The sequence below is a fragment of the Scyliorhinus canicula genome, chromosome 25 (genome assembly GCF_902713615.1).
Source record: "Scyliorhinus canicula chromosome 25, sScyCan1.1, whole genome shotgun sequence".
Lineage (NCBI taxonomy): Eukaryota > Metazoa > Chordata > Chondrichthyes > Carcharhiniformes > Scyliorhinidae > Scyliorhinus > Scyliorhinus canicula.
Genome location: NC_052170.1, coordinates 22,680,281 through 22,700,637, shown reverse-complemented (window position 1 = coordinate 22,700,637; position 20,357 = coordinate 22,680,281). Strand labels below are relative to the sequence as shown.

The 20,357-nt window shown below is 51.2% G+C and overlaps 1 protein-coding gene across 1 annotated transcript in view; it reads left to right on the top strand.

The window, feature by feature from the left end:
* LOC119957250 (CD209 antigen-like protein C) overlaps positions 1–20,357 on the top strand; it is a 68,884-nt gene that overhangs the window by 34,446 nt on the left and 14,081 nt on the right. The window contains exons 3-5 of the mRNA XM_038785096.1: positions 1,300–1,374; positions 5,027–5,101; positions 11,331–11,411. Coding sequence (XP_038641024.1) covers positions 1,300–1,374; positions 5,027–5,101; positions 11,331–11,411 — 231 coding nt within the window. The remainder of the gene's footprint in view (positions 1–1,299; positions 1,375–5,026; positions 5,102–11,330; positions 11,412–20,357) is intronic.

Here is a 20,357-nt window from a genome sequence, read left to right as displayed (position 1 = left end):
TAGAGTACCCAATGATTTTTTTTCCAATAAAGGGACAATTTAACGTGGCCAATCCACCTAGCCTGCACATCTTTGGGTTGTGGGCGTGAGACCCACGCTGACACGGAGAGAATGGGCAAACTCTACACTGACAGTGACCCAGAGCCGGGATTCGAACCCGGTTCCTCAGTGCTGTGAGGCATCAGTGCTAACCACTGCACCTCAGTGCCGCCCCGAGTAAAAACGTTTTTACCGAGAAGGTAAAATGCACTGCCTGGGAGGGTGGTAGAGGCGGGTTGCCTCAGGGGCTGGTTTAGCTCACTGGGCTAAATCGTTGGCTTTTAAAGCAGACCAAGCAGGCCAGCAGCACGGTTCGATTCCCGTACCAGCCTCCCCGGACAGGCGCCGGAATGTGGCGACTAGGGGCTTTTCATAGTAACTTCAGTGAAGCCTACTCGTGACAATAAGCGATTTTCATTTTTCATTTTTTCATATCCTTTAAAAAGTACCTGGATAAGTGCTTGGCACACCATTACATTCAAGGCTATGGGCTAAGTGCTGATAAATGGGATTAAGTAGGTGGGTCAAGTGTTTTTTGCATGTCGGTGCAGACTCGATGGGCCATCGGACCTCTCCTGCGCTGTGCGATCCTGTGATTCTGTATAAATTAAGAATGAAAGTGGACCCACATCTACTCTGCAGGTCACCACTTCAACCCTTCTTCAACCCTTAGGTAACATCCATTAGCCCAAACCCCTTCAGCAACAGATTTTCTCTCCTAATTGTTGGAGTGGAAGTTTGGGAAATTGGGTGCTTTTCCCAGCTTTGCTGAGTGGCGGCACGATAGCACGGTGTTTATCACTGTTGCTTCACAGCACCGGGGACCTGGGTTCGATTCGCGGCTTGGGTCACTGTCTGTGGAGTCTGCTCGTTCTCCCCGCGCCTGCGTTGGTTTCCTCCGGGTGCTCCGGTTTCCTCCCATAAGTCCCGAAAGCTGCGCTTGTTTGGTGAATTAGGCATTCTGAATTCTCCCTCTGTGTACCCGAACAGGAGCCGGATTGCGACGACTGGGGAATTTTCACAGTAACTTCATTGCAGTGTTAATGTCAGCCTACTTGTGACACTAATAAAAGATTATTATTTTCCAATGTGGTCTATCTGGAAGGTGGTGACTTGTACCAATCTAGGGTGAAGGGAAATTGAGCGTGGGGGTGGGGGATACAAATGTGAACCTTATCGTGTGATTTTGCTCCATGAGGGACAGGAGAGGCAAATCCAATCTTGACTAATGTTCTGGAACAAATCTTGCTTCCATTTTAGTTTCACAGATATTCAATGAAATGAAGACGATTGACGCAAATTTCAAAAAGGAGCTTTCCCAGGTGACTAGTAATGGTGAGTGTGAAATTCCAAAACTGACATTATTATATTATTATTTTCCAATGTGGTCTATCTGGAAGGTAGTGACTTGCACCAATCCAGCAGATTCTGGTGAAAGGAAATTGAGAGTGGGGGTGGGGGATACAAATGTGAACCTTATCGTGTAATTATGCTCCATGAGGGACAGGAAAAGCAAATCCAATCTTGACAAAGAGAACATGGAACATAGAACGTTGAACAGTACAGCGCAGAACAGGCCCTTCGGCCCTCAAAGTTGTGCCGAGCCTTGTCCAAAACCAAGATCAAGCTATCCCACTCCCTGTCATTCTGGTGTGCTCCATGTGCCTATCCAATAACCGCTTGAAAGTTCCTAAAGTGTCCGACTCCATTATCACAGCAGGCAGTCCATTCCACACCCTAACCACTCTCTGAGTAAAGAACCTACCTCGACATCCCTCCTATATCTCCCACCCCGAACTTTATAGTTATGCCCCCTTGTAACAGCTTCATCCACCTGAGGAAATAGTCTCTGATCTATCCCCCTCATCATCTTATAAACCTCTATTAAGTCGTCTCTCATCCTCCTATGCTCCAAAGAGAAAAGCCCAACCTCCCTCAACCTTTCCTCATAAGGCCTATCCTGCAAACCAGGCAGCATCCTGGTAAATCTCCTTTGCACCCTTTCCAATGCTTCCACATCCTTCCTATAGTGCGAACATCTACCTCCTCCAGCCTACCCGCCTGTATCACACTCTCATCCTCAAAAACATGGCCCCTCTCCTTGGTGAACACTGAAGAAAAGTATTCATTCAACGCCTCTCCTATTTCTCCTGACTCCATGCACAATTTACGACTACTGTCGTTGACCGGCCCTAACCTCACCCTGGTCATTCTTTTATTTCTCACATAAGAGTAAAAAGCCTTGGGGTTTTCCTTGATCCGACCCGCCAATAACTTCTCATGCCCCCTCCTAGCTCTCCTAAGCCCTTTTTTCAGCTCATCCTTGCTACGTTGTAACCCTCAAGCGACCCAACTGAACCTTGTTTTCTCATCCTTACATATGCTTCCTTTTTCCTCTTGACAAGACACTCAACTTCTTTTGTGAACCATGTTTCCCTCACACGGCCATTTCCTCCCTGCCTGACAGGGACATACCTATCAAAGACACACAGTATTTGTTCCTTGAACAAGCTCAACTTTTCAATTGTGCCTATCCCTGACATTTTCTGTTCCAATCTTATGCTCCCTATTTCTTGCCTAATCGCACCATAATTACCCCTCCCCCAATTATAAACCTTGCCCTGCCTTATGGCCCTATCCCTCTCCATTGCAATAGTGAAAGACTCCGAATCGTGGTCACTATCTCCAAGTGCTCTCCCACAAACAAATCTAACACTTGGCCCGGTTCATTAGTCAGTATCAAATCCAATGTGGCCCCACCTCTTGTCGGCCTATCCACATATTGGGCGAAATTCTCCGACCCCACGCAGGGTCGGAGAATCGGCCGGCAGCGGCGTTAATCCCGCTCCCGCAGGGTTTTTAATTCTCTGACCGGCCAAAAACCGGCGCTGTGCAAATCCCGCCGGCAGCCTCTGAAAACAGCTGGCGCCGGCGGGATTTCATTATATTTTTGTTTCCACAAATCTCCGGCCCGGATGGGCCGAAGTCCCGCCGACGTGGCCACGGGTCACGTCGGCGAAAATCACAGTTGCTTTAGAATGCCGTCAACCATTGATGATGGTTGACGCCGTTCAGTGTCGGGGGGGGGGGGGTTGCGGCATCGGGGGGGGTTGCGGCATCGGGGGGGGGTTGCGGCATCGGGGGGGTTGCGGCAATCGGGGGGGGGTTGCGGCATCGGGGGGGTTGCGGCATCGGGGGGGGGGGTTACGGCATCGGGGGGGGTTGCGGCATCGGGGCGGGTTGCGGCATCGGGGGGGGGGTTCCGGCATCGGGGGGGGTTGCGGCATCGGGGGGGGGGTTGCGGCATCGGGGGGGGGTTGCGGCATTGGGGGGGTTGCGGCATCGGGGGGGGTGCGGCATCGAGGGGGGGTTGCGGCATCGGGGGGGGGTTTGGGGGCAGCGGCGTGCAGAGAGGGGGGGCGACGGATGCCCGGGCCAACGCACCGTTGCCCCCCCTCTGTACGCCGCTGCCCCCTACCCCAACCACCCCCCCCTCACCACCCCTACCCCCCTCCCCACCACCCCTACCCCCCTCCAACGCCGCCCCCCCATCTCTCGCAATGCCGCAACCCCCCATCTCTCGCAACGCCGCAACCCCCCACCCTCATCGCTGCAACCCCCCCCCCTCTCAACGCCGGGTCCCCCCCTCTCAACGCCGGGTCCCCCCCCCCCTCAACGCCGGTACCCACACCCCGTCCCCCTCCCTCTGAAGGCCGGTACCCACACCCCCCCCTCCCTCTGAAGGCCGGTACCCACACACCCCCCCCCTCTCTCCTCCTCCCCCCTTCCTTCCTCCTCCCCCCCTTCCTTCCTCCTCCCCCCTTCCTTCCTTCTCCCCCCTTCCTTCCTCCTCCCCTTTCCTTCCTCCTCCCCCCCTTCCTTCCTCTGTTAGTGGGGGGGTGCGGCGTTGGAGGGGGGTAGGGGTGGTGAAGGGGGTAGGGGTGGTGAGGGGAGGGAGTTGGGGTAGGGGCAGCTGCGTGCAGAGGGGGGCGACGGTGCATTGGCCCCGGGCATCCGTCGCCCCCCTCCTCTGCATGCCGCTGCCCCTACCCCAACCCCCCCCTCACCACCCCTACCCCCTTCACCACCCCTACCCCCCTCCAACGCCGCCCCCCTCCAACACCGCCCCCCCTCTCTCAACTCAACACCGCAACCCCCCCTCAACTCAACGCCGCAAACCCCCCCCTCTCAACTCAATGCCGCAAACCCCCCCCCTCTCAACTCAACGCCGCAAACCCCCCCCCCATCCTCTCAACTCAACGCCACGCCGCAAACCCCCCCCCCCTCCTCTCAACTCAACGCCGCAAAACCCCCCAACGCCGGGTCTGTCTCTCTCCTCCTCCTCCCCCCCCCCCCCCAAATGCCGGTCTGTCTCTCTCCTCCTCCTCCCCCCCCCCCCAATGCCGGTCTGTCTCTCTCTCTCTCTCCCCCCCCCCCAAATGCCGGGTCTGTCTCTCTCTCCTCCCCCCCCCCCCCAAATGCCGGGTCTGTCTCTCTCCTCCTCCCCCCCCCCCCCAAAATGCCGGTCTGTCTCGCTCCTCCTCCTCCCCCCCCCCCCCCCCCCCCCCCCCCCAAACGCCGGGTCAGTCTCTCTCCTCCTCCTCCCCCCCCACCAATGCCGGTCTGTCTCTCTCTCTCCCCCCCCCCCCTCCAAAATGCCGGTCTGTCTCTCTCCTCCTCCCCCCCCCCCCAAAAAACGCCGGGTCTCACCACTTCCGCAGCTGGTGAAACTGACGCGTATCGCGTCAGTCAGCTGCTGGCCCCTCCGGGAACGGAGAATAGCCGCCTAAAAGAAGGCCCCCACGCCGGAGTCATCTACACCAATTTTGCTCGCCGGAAATCGGCGTTACGACGGTCTGCAGAGAATTTCGCCCATTGTGTCCCTCCTGCACACACTGTACAAAAATTGCCCCATACGACTGTTCGACCTATAGAGGTTCCAATCAATAGTCGGAATGTTCTGTAACAAATCTTGGTACCATTTTAGTTTCACAGATGTGCAATGAAATGAAGACGATTGACGCAAATTTCAAAAAGGAGCTTTCCCAGGTGACTAGTAATGGTGAGTGTGAAATTCAAAACTGACATTATTATATTATTATTATCTAGATCTTTGTGTCTTCAATTCAGAGTTCTCGAGTTTTGAAGATGGTTTGTTGGTTCTCTCGGCACTCAACCTGCAACCATCTTGAATACTTCAAACTTACTTAGTGGATTTAGAGGAAATTGGGAAATGTTCAGCCTGGAGTTCAGTTACTAGTGGTGTACCACAAGGATCTGTTTTGGGGCCACTGCTGTTTGTCATTTTTATAAATGACCTGGAGGAGGACGCAGAAGGATGGATGAGTAAATTTGCAGATGACACTAAAGTCGGTGGAGTTGTGGACAGTGCAGAAGGATGTTATAGGATACAGAGGGACATAGATAAGCTGCAGAGCTGGGCTGAGAAGTGGCAAATGGAGTTTAATGCAGAAATGTGTGAGGTGATTCATTTTGGAAGGAGTAACAGGAAGACAGAGTACTGGGCTAATGGTAAGTTTCTTCATAGTGTGGATGAGCAGAGAGATCTCGGTGTCCATGTGCATAGATCCCTGAAAGTTGCCACCCAGGTTGATATCGTTGTTAAGAAGGCGTACAGTGTGTTAGCTTTTATTGGATTGAGTTTCATTGAACACAGAACATAGAAGAATACAGCACAGAACAGGCCCTTCGGCCCACGATGTTGTGCCGAACCTTTGTCCTAGATTAATCATAGATTGTCATAGAATTTACAGTGCAGAAGGAGGCCATTCGGCCCATCGAGTCTGCACCGGCTCTTGGATAGAGCACCCTACCTAAGGTCAACACCTCCACCCTATCACCATAACCCAGTAACTGCACCCAACACTAAGGGCAATTTTTGACATTAAGGGAAATTTATCATGACCAATCCACCTAACCTGCAAATCTTTGGACTGTGGGAGGAAACAAGAGCACCCGGAGGAAACCCACACACACACGGGGAGGATGTGCAGACTCCGCACAAACAGTGACCCAAGCCGGAATTGGACACAGGACCCTGCAGCTGTGAAACAATTGTGCTATCCACAATGCTACCCTGCTGCCCTTAAGAACAAATTAATCTACACTCCATTATTCTACCGTAATCCATGTACCTATCCAATAGCCGCTTGAAGGTCCCTAATGTTTCCGACTCAACTACTTCCACAGGCAGTGCATTCCGTGCCCCCACTACTCTCTGGGTAAAGAACCTACCTCTGACATCCCCCCTATATCTTCCACCGTTCACCTTAAATTTATGTCCCCTTGTAATGGTTTGTTCCACCCGGGGAAAAAGTCTCTGACTGTCAACTCTATCTATTCCCCTGATCACCTTATAAACCTCTACATAGTCACCCCTCATACTTCTCCGTTCTAATGAGAAAAGGCCTAGCACCCTCAACCTTTCCTTGTATGACCTACTCTCCATTCCAGGCAACATCCTGGTAAATCTCCTTTGCACCTTTTCCAAAGCTTCCACATCCTTCCTAAAATGGGCGACCAGAACTGCACACAGAACTCCAAATGTGGCCTGACCAAGGTTTTGTACAGCTGCATCATCACCTCATGGCTCTTAAATTCAATCCCTCTGCTAATGAACGCTAGCACACCATAGGCCTTCTTCACAGCTCTATCCACTTGAGTGGCAACTTTCAAAGATCTATGAACATCGACCCCAAGATCTCTCTGCTCCTCCACATTGCCAAGAACCCTACCGTTAACCCTGTATTCCGCATTCATATTTGTCCTTCCAAAATGGACAACCTCACACTTGTCAGGGTTAAACTCCATCTGCCACTTCTCAACCCAGCTCTGCATCCTATCTATGTCTCTTTGAAGCCGACAACAGCCCTCCTCACTATCCACAACTCCACCAATCTTGGTATCATCTGCAAATTTACTGACCCACCCTTCAACTCCCTCATCCAAGTCATTAATGAAAATCACAAACAGCAGAGGACCCAGAACTGATCCCTGCGGTACGCCACTGGTAACTGGGCTCTAGGCTGAATATTTGCCATCCACCACCACTCTCTGACTTCTATTGGTTAGCTAGTTCGTTATCCAACTGCCCAAATTTCCCACTGTCTCATGCCTCCTTACTTTCTGCATATGCCTCATGGATGATGGGAATGAGGGACGAGGAACTTATTCTTCTGCCAGGGCTGTCTCTGGTGTAGGCTCCCTGCCTTTAAGATGGTCCACATCTTTGCACACAGCCTTCGCGTACGAGCCTCCCCGAACAGGTGCCGGAATGTGGCGACTAGGAGCTTTTCACAGTAACTTCATTTGAAGCCTACTTGTGACAATCAGCGATTTTCATTTCATTTTCATTTCACAGCTTTTTCTCTGGTTTTAACTGCATAAGAGGCTGGTCCTGTCTCACTGGGTCCCGCCCCCCCCCCCCCCCCCCCCAAGTCCTAGATGTGTACAGCGTCCCTTGGCTTGAACCCTCTGTCCTGCTTCCAGTGAGCATGATGCCTCTCCTGGAGCTCGTGTTGCTTGAATGTTTGTGGAAGGGGGAGCAATCAAGCGGGGCTGCTTTGTCCTGGATGGTGTTGAGCGAATTGTGTGTTGGCGAAGCTGCACTCATCCAGGCAAGTGGAGAATATTCCCTTACACACCTGACTTGTGCCGTGTAGATGGTTGGCAGGCTTTGGGGAGTCAGGAGGTGAGTTACTCGCCTAAGGATTCCTGGCCTCTGACCTTCCCTGGTAGCCATAGTATTAATATGGTTAGTGGGCGGCATGTGGCCTAGCGGTTAGCACTGCTGCCTCATGGCGCTGAGGGACCGGGTTCAAATCCCGGCCCTAAGTCACTGTCCGTGCGGAGTCTGCACATCCTCCCCGTGTGTGCGTGGGTTTCCTCCGGGTACTCCGGTTTCCTCCCACAGTCCAAAGTTGTGCAGGTTAGGTGGATTGGCCATGCTAAATTGCCCTTAGTGTCCAAAATTGCCCTTAGTGTTGGGTGGGGTTACTGGGTTATGGGGATAGGGTGGAGGTGTTGATCTTGGGTAGGATGCTCTTTCCAAGAGCCGGTGCAGACTCGATGGGCCGAATGGCCTCCTTCTGCACTGTAAATTCTATGTCTACGTCTAAAACCCAAAGATATGCAGGTTAGATGGATTGGCCATGCTAAATTGCCCCTTTACTGGAAAAAAAATTGGGAACTCTAAATTTATTTATTTTTTAATATGTCTATTGCAGTCCAGATCCTGATCAATGGTAACCCCAGGATGTTGATTGTGGGGGATTCAGTGATAGTAATGCCATTGAATGTCAATGGTTAAATCCTCTCTTGTTGGAGATGGGTCATTGCCTGGCACCTGTGTTGCGCGAATGTAACTTGCCCCTTGGCAGTCCAAACCTGGATATTGTCCGGGCCTTTCTCCATTTGGACATGGACTGCTTCATTATCTGAGGAGTCATGAATGGTGCTGAACATTGTGCAGTACTCCGCAAACACTTCTGACCTTATGATGGAAGGGAGGTCATTGATGAAGCAACTGAAGGTGGATGGGCCGAGGACACTACCCTGAGGAACTCCTGCGGTGATCTCCAGGAGCTGAGAAGATTGACCTCCAACCACCATAGCCATCTTCCTTTGTGCCAGGTCTGACTCCAACCAGTGCAGAGTCCCTCTCCCAATCCCCCCCCCATCCCTGACCATTCACCCTGACATGTTGCCTTTCGTACTGCACCCCTGGCCCCACCACTGGGCACCTAGCCCAGCCACCCATTCCTGCCGGCAGGGTACCAGAGGCTGGCTCTACCCCTGCCAGCAATACATTCTGCGGACCTTGTCCTGGGTCCTCCAGTACTGATGACTATGGGTGTCCTCTTGGCTGGGCTATGTAATGCCTTACCAGCAGGGTGGCACTTGGTTATGCAGTGGGGGAGTCATTGCCACCAACCAGGCAGGCATGCGGGCAGGGCCCCAGGGATGGGGCAGGGCAGCAGAATGGACACCAGTTGGAACGTAACTGTAGAGTGCTTTGTGTCCTCTCTGCTATGTAAGGGTTGTGCCTACCTGTCTGGGGGGACTGGATGGATGGGAGCTCGGCCACAGGAGGCAAGTGGGGCTTGGTGACGGCCCTGGTTGATAGTGTCGCTGGTGCGGCATCTGCCCTGAGAGGGGCAGTATGCTAGGGGGGGGGGTGCCAAAGGCCGCGGTGCATTTGTCCGTTGTTCGGGGTGCAGTCTGTACTTCCCTGCTCCCCCTGCAGTGGGGCAGCGACTTGGATAGATACACTGAGGCGTGTCAACATCTGGTGTACTGCTGGCTGCGTGGACCACTCCCATCCCGTTGATGGGGCGGCTGGGGTCTGACGGTTCCTAGGAGGGTGACCTGGTGGGTGGGGTGGCACTTCTACTGCTGGTGGAGGTCTGCACATTTACAGGACACAATGGGCGGTCAGTGGAGTTCGCTACATGGCTACCTTGCAGACTGCGGCAATGGTGGTCAATGACACCCCAAACCCACAGTTCATCCCTTGGTCGTCCTCTGCTCCTGCTTCCGGCCCTGGCACAACTGTCAGCCCACTTGCACCTTTGGAACCATTTTTTACCCCTCTCTCCCTCAGCAGCCACGGCGCCCATTCCCCGTTTTTAATGTGGTCAATAAGTGAACCGCGCTGCCCTCATTCCCGCCTGGCAGATGCGGAGAAGGCGGGAGGGCGGAGACTACTGGATGAGGCCCAGTAATGATACGTTAATGCATGCCAATGTACATTTTGCATGCTGGTATGGGGAATGGAACACGTTCACACCGCCATCGAGGAACCGGAGCCTGGCGCAGATCTCGATTTCCCGCTGACACCCAATTCTCCGCCTGATCGCACATCGTGATCCTGGCGTAACTGTTCTCCCGTCAGAAGAGAATTTACATTCCCCCCTGGGAGAGAAAAAGTAGAAGCAATTCCATATCCCTTGCCATGCAAATTTATGCATGGCGAGGAATGCAGGGATCAGGGAATATCTCTCTTGGGCCACCATTTTGAGTGGGCGGCACTATAGCGAGGTCCTGTGTTCGACCACCCCCTCCTTCCCCTGAACCGCAAAGCAGCCACCCATGCCCTGATTTCCTGAGTGCACACCCAGGTATGTGGGTGACTTACCCTACCCCACGCCCCCCCTTCCAGGGACTCCCTAACCAGTTAAAGGAATCCCCCACCCACCCCCAGAAAAGACACTCCCGTCTAGAAGCTAGAGAGCAGTCCTGACAGGGACAGTTAAAAAAACCACAGCTGTTACACTTCCCTGGAGGCTCCATGTGCCCTGTGTTTCAACCCTGCAGATCCATTATCTTAAAGCCTTTCATTCCTTTCTAGTAGTGGGCTGTGATTGACAGCTTCTACAAACCAGTTGCAGCCTAGATTCATTCATCTCCCCTCATGGATGAGTGACTGTCAGTGGGGAAACCCCAATATTTACAAACATCAGCCACATCAAAATGTGGTAAGGGCATTGCAATCACTTGCTGGAGTGGTTGGAATGCACTGCTCTTTGATACGGTTAATGTCTGTGGCCAGCAGTATTACCACATATTCAAAGTAAGTCTGGAGGAAAGGTGATAATGAGATACTGTTTCATAGAACATAGAACAGTACAGCACAGAACAGGCCCTTCGGCCCTCAATGTTGTGCCGAGCCATGATCACCCTACTCAAACCCACGTATCCACCCTATACCCGTAACCCAATTAAGTAGCTGGTCGTCGACTTCAGGAAGCACAGCATTGTACACACCCTTGTCTGTATCAATGATGCCGAGGTGGAGATGGTTGACAGCTTCAATTCCCAGGAGTAAACATCAAAATCAATCTGTCGTGGTCCACCCATGTCGACATTAGAACATAGAACATAGAACAGTACAGCACAGAACAGGCCCTTCGGCCCTCAATGTTGTGCCGAGCCATGATCACCCTACTCAAACCCACGTATCCACCCTATACCCGTAACCCAACAACCCCCCCTTAACCTTACTTTTATTAGGACACTACAGGCAATTTAGCATGGCCAATCCACCTAACCCGCACATCTTTGGACTGTGGGAGGAAACCGGAGCACCCGGAGGAAACCCACGCACACAGGGGGAGGACGTGCAGACTCCACACAGACAGTGACCCAGCTGGGAATTGAACCTGGGACCCTGGAGCTGTGAAGCATTTATGCTAACCACTATGCTACCGTGCTGCCCCTGTTTCTCTTGGAGAAGCAATGCCACATGATCTGGAGTGTTGTTTCTCTTTCAGGTACACGACTGTCCAAAGAGGTGACAAGCTTACTCGCTGAACTTGCTGAACTTAAGTCTGAAATTTCAAAGCTGAAGGAGAGTAAGTTTAATTACCATCAGAAATTAATTGTCAGAATGTTGACACAGTAATTCCGTGGATTGATAATACTGTATAACGACATATCACTGCTTCAAATCCTAAATACAATTAAATCACCAATTTCACTTCTTTTTCTGTTGCTGGAGTTACGCATCTAGCTTGCAGGCTGGAATAATGCCTGGAGCACTCAACGTGCAAGGTTTGTTTTATCATTGCGTCCTTAGGTTTGTTATGGACAAAGAAACAAGTTGCAAAAAAAAGGTTTTGAATTGGGGAAGAGCGGATTTTTTTTGAAAAATACTTTATTGGAGGCATTTCAGATTGTATGCAGAACACACAATATTAACAACTTTTGTACAAGTTCAACTGCAGGCGGCCCCTGACCCACCCTTGAGGTGGTCAACCAGAATTCGGCGCCCGCCACAGAGACTGAGTTTATCGACTGAATGTTGCATTACCTTGTGATCCATTTACACATCTGTACATATTGGTTCTTTCTAATTTGTTATCTGCCCTCTATCTGCACTAGACATCTTCCCATGTATACGTTAACATACTTTGTATATAGTCAGGCTCCTGTAAACACACACACTCACTGTTTATTGACCTGCACACATTTTTTTTAAGTAAAAGAAAAGGGGGGGAGATGTCATAATATACACACAGGTATATGATGGAGTGCAGACAGGCAGTGATTGACACACAGGATGACCAATGAACACACAGAACACAGCAGCCAATCACCAGACAGGACACGACCACTATAAAGCCAGAGGGCACTTGTTTTCCTGCTCTCTTGGGATGCAGCCTCTGAGACAGTCAGAGCCCGTGAGCAGCAACTAGAACATATACCATGTGGCAGTAAGGTAGTCTGGTCAGGTTAGCCTCAGGTTTCCAGTCAAGTCAGCATCGTGTCAACCCACAGTTAAAGTATGTGTGATAGTTAAGAGTTCAATAAAATTGAACGCAAAGACCCGGTACAGTGACGCCTATACAGCGACCAGGAGTGTGATCGAGCGGTGCTCGGCATCCAGACCCAGAGCTTCAGGTGCCTGGACGGCTCTGGAGGGGCCCACTATTATGCAGGGAGGGCCGCCAGTATCATGTTGGCCTGCTGTGTCCTCCACAACATCGCACAGCAGAGCTGCGACGTACTGGAGCAGGAGATAAATGGCAGTCCTCGTCTGACGAGGAGGGTGCGGATGAGGGTGGACAGGACATGGAACTCAGGCAGGCGCGGGAGGCTGCATGACATGTGTGCCAGGGCCAATACACACAGGGCGCTCTGATCACATCCAGTTTCACCGACTTGGGAGGTAGGCAGGCCAGGGGAACGGAGACCGCCTACAACCTCCTTTGTGATACATACCCGCCGCACTACAGACTCTCGGTTGGCTGTAACAGCGGGTGTGGTCCATGGGATGGACTATGATGACAACCCATTCTGCGATGAGCTCTGGTACTCCACCACATTTGATAATGTCTGACTCCTGCCCAAGATCGCACTTTCCACCGTCTGCCTGAGTGATTCCTGCGAGCTGGCCATTCCACCTCGTCGATTCCCTGTGTTGGGGACGATGGGGGTCGGGACGTGAGCCCTGGCTGAACCGCGGTCCCTGAGTCAAGCCCACCTCCAACATCTGCCCATTTACCCCCCTCACCCTGTCCACGGCCAGCTCAGACCAGCCTACCCTCATACCCATCTGACAGAGCACCGAGGCAGGTTTTAACAATATAATCAGGTGTTTAATATGAATAAATATACACAGCTTCATGCCCTAGCCCTTCTCGCTACATTGTGTCCTGTGCCTGTGCCAACTTGTGTCTACTTTTCTGGCCCTCAGGGCCCTAACGTTACATCTGGTTGCACCTCCAGACGGTACATCAGGAGTGGAGGCGGCCAGCGACCTGGGTCCCCTTTGGTGGCATCTTCTGGAGTGACCGCACCTGGATGGGCCTGTGTTGTTACTCGTGTCTTAATAAAGCTCGTAGTCTCAAATGTGGAGAAGATGCTTTATTGTGAGTTCGTTCTCTCTTCAGAGCTGTTACCTACGGCTACCTTCAGTGCTCCTAGCTGGCGTGTGTGTGTGTGTCCTGCTCCAAGTTCTGCCCTCCGTGAAGTGTGTCCTCACTTCCTGTCCCCGTCTATTTATATGGCTCTCCCGTGCCCCCTCTAGTGTTTGCTCAGTTGTATTGCATCTAGTTAACTTGTGATCACCACATCCCCCTTTTTCTCTTTACATATTTTCTGTACATCGTTAAAGAAAATTGTACATCCTGTTCCGGTGTATTTATAGCTCTCCCTCTGGTGTTTGCTCAATTGTATTGTATCTAGTCAATCTACGATCACCACATCCCTCTTTTTCTCTTTACATATTTGCTGTACATCGTTAAAGAAAATTATAGAAAACAGTTACTTATGATATGCGTATCTATACAGGTGATGGTGCTATTGCATATTTTACAAAGCCAATGTAGTTATATGTCCAATCTTAATAAAAACATTTATGAGTCCAAACTTGATGAATTTGTTCAGAGCTTTTTTTTCTTTTTGTTGTTGATGACGTGGTGATATTGATATTGCAAGTCCGCTGTGAATGTTGTTGGTGTTCCTTGTTATTTTAAGTACCCAATGCATCATCCCGAGGTGTTTGCATGGTCACCTCACTGATGTTGACTGGCATGGACTTTTTTCTGTGCTTGTGGTGTTGATTTATTGTCTCATCCGCCTTGGATGCTGGTGTGCTTGCTCGTTCTGGAGCAGACGTGAGTTTGTGCGATTCGTTGCCATCCCATGACATGTTTGTAGTCTTGTCATCGTTTTGCAGTGAGCTGTGGCATTGTCCTTCATGTGCCAAGTAGTACCATTGTGTACAAGTCGTTGTTTCATTGCTGTTGTTTCTGTCGTTCCTGTTTTTGTTGTTTTCGTTACCGTACTTGTTGCTGTTTATGTCGTTTCTGTCTTTGGTGTTGTCGCTGTCTTTGTTCCTGACTTTGTTGTTTTCGTTGCCGTTCTTGTTGTTTCTGTCTCTGTCGTTGTCGCTATCTTTGTGCCTGACTTTGTTGTTTGTCTTGTCGCGCTTCATGTTGCTTTTGTTCTTTCTGTTGTCGTTCTCGTTTCTGCTGTGCTTCTTGCTATTGTTGTTGGTCTTGTCGCGCTTCATGTTGCTTTTGTTCTTGCTGTTGTTTGTCCCGTTTCTGCTGTGCTTCTTTTGACTTTTGTTTTTCTTGTTATACTCTATTCGTGTCCCGAGTGGATAATTTGAGTCATTGAGCATTTCGTCTCGAGAGTGGTGCGAATGATCTGATGTTGCATCGGTGCAGGTGACATCAATCATTTGTGGAGAATTGGATTCCTCATCTTTGCTTTTTTGGTGCTCCTCTTCCGGAGTCAAATTCTTCTCGATTTCGTTTGACGCGGTGTCTGTGGACTTCTGGCGCTCCTCTTCTGGAGTCGAAATCTTCATGATTTCCGTTGATGTTGTCTCACTGGACTCCAGGTGCTCCTCTTCTGGAGTCAAAATCTGCATGGTTTCTTTTGGCTTGGTCTCTCTGGACTCCAGGTGCTCCTCTTCTGGAGTCAGAATCTGCATGGTTTCTTTCGGCGTTGTCTCTCTGGACTCCAGGTGCTCCTCTTCTGGAGTCAAAATCTGCATGTTTTCTTTCGGCATCGTCTCTCTGGACTGTTGGGTGGCCCGACTCTGTGCTTCTGTACAGACAAGCTGAGAACTGTCAGTCTCGCTGTGATCCTGTACGTCGAGTGCGATCACCTTGTTACTGTTTTCGCTCTGTGCGTCGGTACAGACAAGCTGAGAACTGTCAGTCTCGCTGTGATCCTGTACGTCGAGTGTGATCACCTTGTCACTGTCTTCGCATGCAGTGGGTAGAGGTGCATTGTCTTCTTTTTGTTCCTGTGAGCTTGGTAGACTTTCATAGTCTGCTTGCGGTTGCTCAGATACAGCGGGTTTACCTGCATGGTCTTGTTCATGCATGGTGTTCGCCAGGGAGTGTTTGCTTGCATCCCTTTTGGAGTCTTTCATCACTCGCACTGTGGAGCCTGTCATCGCTCGCTCTGTGGAGTCTTCCTGTGCTCTCTGTGTGGCGTCGTCTTCGTCTAGGGTATTGCTGTCATCCAATGTATCGACGAGCTGCCATGGCACCATGGTGCTGGATTCATCTACCATGAGTAGAGTCGTGTTGAGCTTTGCAACGGTGTCGCTGATGCTGTGATCAGCATGTCCAAATAACTCCTCCATGTCTGAGTAGTATTCTTTGATACCCATTTCATCTTCGTTGGCTTCTTCTACCACGAGTTGATTCGTGTTGAACTTTGCGACCGTGTCGCTGATGCTGTGATAAGCATATCCGACTGACTCAGCTGTGTCTGAGTAGTATTCTTCGAAAACCAAATCATCCTGGTTGGATTCTTCTACCACGAGTTGATTCGTGTTGAACGTTGCGACCGTGTCGCTGATGCTGTGAGAAGCATATCCGACTGTCTCAGCCGTGTCTGAGAGGTAATCTTCAAAAAACAAATCATCTTTTGTTGTTTCGGAATTCTTTTTGTTCTCTTCACTTTGGGTGGTGCAGACTGCTTTTTTCAGGGTGTTGTGCAAGTTGTTTTTAACTGTTGGTTTAAGTTCAGGCGTTTTTCTGTGTTCTGAGGCAAGAAAATTTGTGTTTACCACTTTAAGTGTCTTATTTTCAATTTTCGGGCATTTCCCTTTTAAGTGGGCGTGGTCGGGATGCTCAGACGTCATGACGTCACGCGTAGGAATGAATTGCGCATGCGCAGATCGGCTTTCCTTCCCTGTGCGGTTCTGTGTCCATTGCGCATGCGCGGCTTGCGCATGCGCATAACGATCGGCACCGCGATCTTTTTTAAACTGCGCATGCGCGGTTTCCGGTTCCGGCGCATGCGCAGACGCGATTTGTAGTTCTTTGCTTACCAGAGACTGCAAAATGTGCTCCGACGCCATTTTTTCACATTTTTCGCGGATTTCAGGGATTTTTCTTTCCCACCAGGACTGGATTTCTAAAAGTTGTAAGTAATCTTCTCTTCCAGGGCAGCACGGTGGCCTAGTGGTTAGCACAACCGCCTCACGGCGCTGAGGTCCCAGGTTCGATCCCGGCTCTGGGTCACTGTCCGTGTGGGGTTTGCACATTCTCCCTGTGTCTGCGTGGGTTTCGCCCCCACAACCCAAAAATGTGCAGAGTAGGTGGATTGGCCACGCTAAATTGCCCCTTAATTGGAAAAAATAATTGGCTAATCTAAATTTAAAAAAAAAAAAGTAATCTTCTCTTCCCGATCTGGACAGGGTTTCAGCGTTTTGGCTTTGTGAGAAATTCTTGTTATTTCTTCTTTTTGATCTGTACTTTTCATTCGCAATTTCTTGTTCTTTTCGTGATTTTTTAGGTTTTGCATCACTCAGTCTCTGTGCAGTTTGGACTCTGAGCATGCCTTGCTGTTCAAATTTCTCACAGTACTCTTCAAATTTGTTTAGTAACGTTTGTAAGCTGTTTCTGTCTTCATCTTTTGAGTATTTAAATCCATTATACACTTTCCTATTTACAGGCCCTGCGGTGAGAATTGCTATTTTAATGTTGTCTGAGGCTTCTTGTACATCATTAGCTGTGAGATAAATATCAAACATTTGTTTAAACCTTTTCCAGACATTTATTACATTGCCAGTCAGGTCCAGCTGCTCTGGGTATCCAAGCCACATCTTCGAATCAGCGATGTCTTCCCAAGTCAAATGTCCAGTAGGAGATTTCCATGCCATTTTGAGCTTTCTGTATCTGCCACTGAGTTGTCCTGTAGTAAGCGTCTGAAGCCACTCCTGGTACCATGTGTTGTTACTCGTGTCTTAATAAAGCTCGTAGTCTCAAATGTGGAGAAGATGCTTTATTGTGAGTTCGTTCTCTCTTCAGAGCTGTTACCTACGGCTACCTTCAGTGCTCCTAGCTGGCGTGTGTATGTGTGTCCTGCTCCAAGTTCTGCCCTCCGTGAAGTGTGTCCTCACTTCCTGTCCCCGTCTATTTATATGGCTCTCCCGTGCCCCCTCTAGTGTTTGCTCAGTTGTATTGCATCTAGTTAACTTGTGATCACCACAGGGCCCAGTTACGGCTCGGGTGTCCCAGGTGGCACGGTTCTGCCCGCTGCCCACCAGATGCGTCAAGGCAGGAGGGGGTGTGATGTGAACCCGAGGCGCTCTCGGGGTGCCCGATGTCCAGCGGCTACTGCGCGAGATGGGGGTGCGAGCTCCCCCGGGCCACATGGTACTGCCTGCCCTGGAGGCCTACTGCCTTATTGGCCAGGGTCTGCATACCCGCGACCATGGAGCGTAGGGGTTGGACCAACTTGGGACTGCCCCACATCATGCTCTGACTGTGCCACAACCTTCTGAGTCGGTACCACATCAGCTAGTGACTATGCCATCTCCCTCTGGGACTGGGCCAACTCTCTCTCTCTCTGTCTGTGGCATGGCCCGCTGTGACTGGGCCACGCTCACTAGTGCCACTGCAATGTCCAGGTGACTCTGGCCGATGGCTACTGGTGAGAGGGCAGCATTGTCCTGGGTTGCGGCCACCATCTGCACTGATTGCCTCAGGCTTTGGACAAGCGCGGTAGCATTGTGGTTAGCACTGTGGCTTCATAGCGCCAGGGTTCCAGGTTCGAATCTCCACTGGGTCACTGTCTGTGCGGAGTCTGCACATTCTCTCCGTGTGTGCATGGGTTTCCTCCGGGTGCTCCGGTTTCCTCCCATTGTCCAAAGACGTGCAGGTTAGGTGGATTGGCCATGATAAATTGCCCTTAGTGTTCAAAAAAAAAAGGTGAGGTGGGGTTACTGGGTTACGGGAAAAGGGTGGAGGTGTGGGCTTAAATAGAGTGCTCTTTCCAAGAGCCAGTGCCGACCCAATGGGTTGAATGGCCTCCTTCTGCACTGTAAATTCCATGATCCATGACCGAAGCCCTCGCCGCCAGGTATGCACTGCGGATGCCACCCGTGCGGTGGCACACATGATCGGTACCACCTCCTGCTCCTCTCCGTGGTTGGGCTCCTCCACCTTCACAGGCAGATGCTGGATGCTCGCTGACAACTCCTCATATAGACCCTGGCTATGCGACTGCATCTCCACAATCAATGGCACTGTCCGTTCCTGAAGACCAAAACCCCTCTGGATGGCAGCTAGTCCCTGGGATCAGCCCACCCTTTGACTGTCTGCCCCCTAGAATGTTCCTATCTGCACCTGCTTTACCGGAGCATGTGTGTGGTGCGCGCCAGATAGAGACCCAGGAGCCACTTCACTCCAAGGTGAGTGTCGAGGGAATGGTGGTGGTGTTGGAGACGGGAAATCTGTGTCAACATCGGACTCGAGCTCAGGGGGTGTCGTGGTCTCGGGTCTGTGACTCGCATCCGTGTTGGTGCCCTAGTGACTGGTCGGCACCTGGGGCTCTGGCTCTGACTGTGGCTGGGGGCGAGGGACACCAGGAGAGCCCGCCGCGTCACCAGCAGGCCCTGCAAGACACAAGACAAGATGCATGATTGCCGGGGGAAGTGGGAGTGTGTTCGGGAGGGGGTTGTGTTGGGGAAGGGAGAGTGGTGGTGGTGTGGGGGTGATATTGGGAGGGTCTGGGGGGGTGAGGGTGTTGGCGGGTGAAGGTGATATACGTGCCGTGGGGAACCGTAACTCAGCGGGGCCTCACCTCCTCGCCTGATGCCGACCCCCACCCCGGCGCCAGTCCTTTCCTCGGGCCTGCTGACCACATCCAGTCTTTTTCCACTCCCGGCAGTTATGGGCGGCCCTCTCCTGGGGTTGGGAAACAAAACACAGAGTGTTAGACACTTCGGCGCATGCAGCCCAGGAGACCGGTAGCTGGTGACTTCAGTGGCCAGTATGGGTCCCAGCATGTGGTGCAGGGTGGGCGTTTTACTGCCCTCTGGGTTGGGAGGGTGGGGTAACGGGTGTGTGGGATGGGGGTTGGTGCCAGGGGCACAGTGCTATCGACTCACTCTGGCCGCCCTGAGGAGGTCGTGCAGTTTCTTTTGCCACTGCCGGGCGGTCCAAATGGTATTGCTTACAGCCCCTGCCAGCTGCGCCCAGGCAAGGCGAATGGCGAGGGCTGGCAGCCTCCTTCCCAGGTACAGGGTCGTCCGCCTCTCATCCATGGCGTCCAGGTTCCCAAGCTTGGCGTTCGCAAAGCAGGGTGCCCCTCTCCTTGCTGCTGTGGGTCGGTTTAGCTCAGTGGGCTAGGCAGCTGGTTTGTAATGCAGAACGAGGCCAGCAGCGCGGGTTGAATTCCCATAGTCTCAGGAAGGAAGAATTCCGTCGCCAATTACTAGACTCTGATTTGTGTTTTCGGCCCGGGCTTAGAAACTCCAAAGTGTACTATGGCATTCACCTGACCTACAACCTTTTATGTTGAATTTGGCTAGGATGAGCACAAGAGTCTTCCCTTCAGGTGTAATTCAACAGTCTTCCTTGGTACTTAAATCAAAACAAGAGTTATTCTTAGAATATAGTTAACATATATATAAATATATATACATATAAACACAGCAAGAATTTTTATCAATTACAAATATAAATACACCACACAGCTACAGTAATCTATGTATAACACCTAATGAATTCCCCCTTAACTGTTCCAATTCAATAACAAAATCCAATAAACCAAACCCCTATTAAAGAGCATGGCCCAGAACACTGAATTCTCATTTGAATGGGGCTGGTCCTTTCCCTAAGATTCTAATCCAGTCTCAACCAGCAAGTTCTAATTCCTTCCAGAAAGTCTCTTAAGTTACCAAAGCAATTAGCCACAACCAATGGGCTTTTCACTTAGAACAGTACAGCACAGAACAGGCCCTTCGGCCCTCAATGTTGTGCCGAGCAATGATCACCATACTCAAACCCACGTATCCACCCTATACCCGTAACCCAACA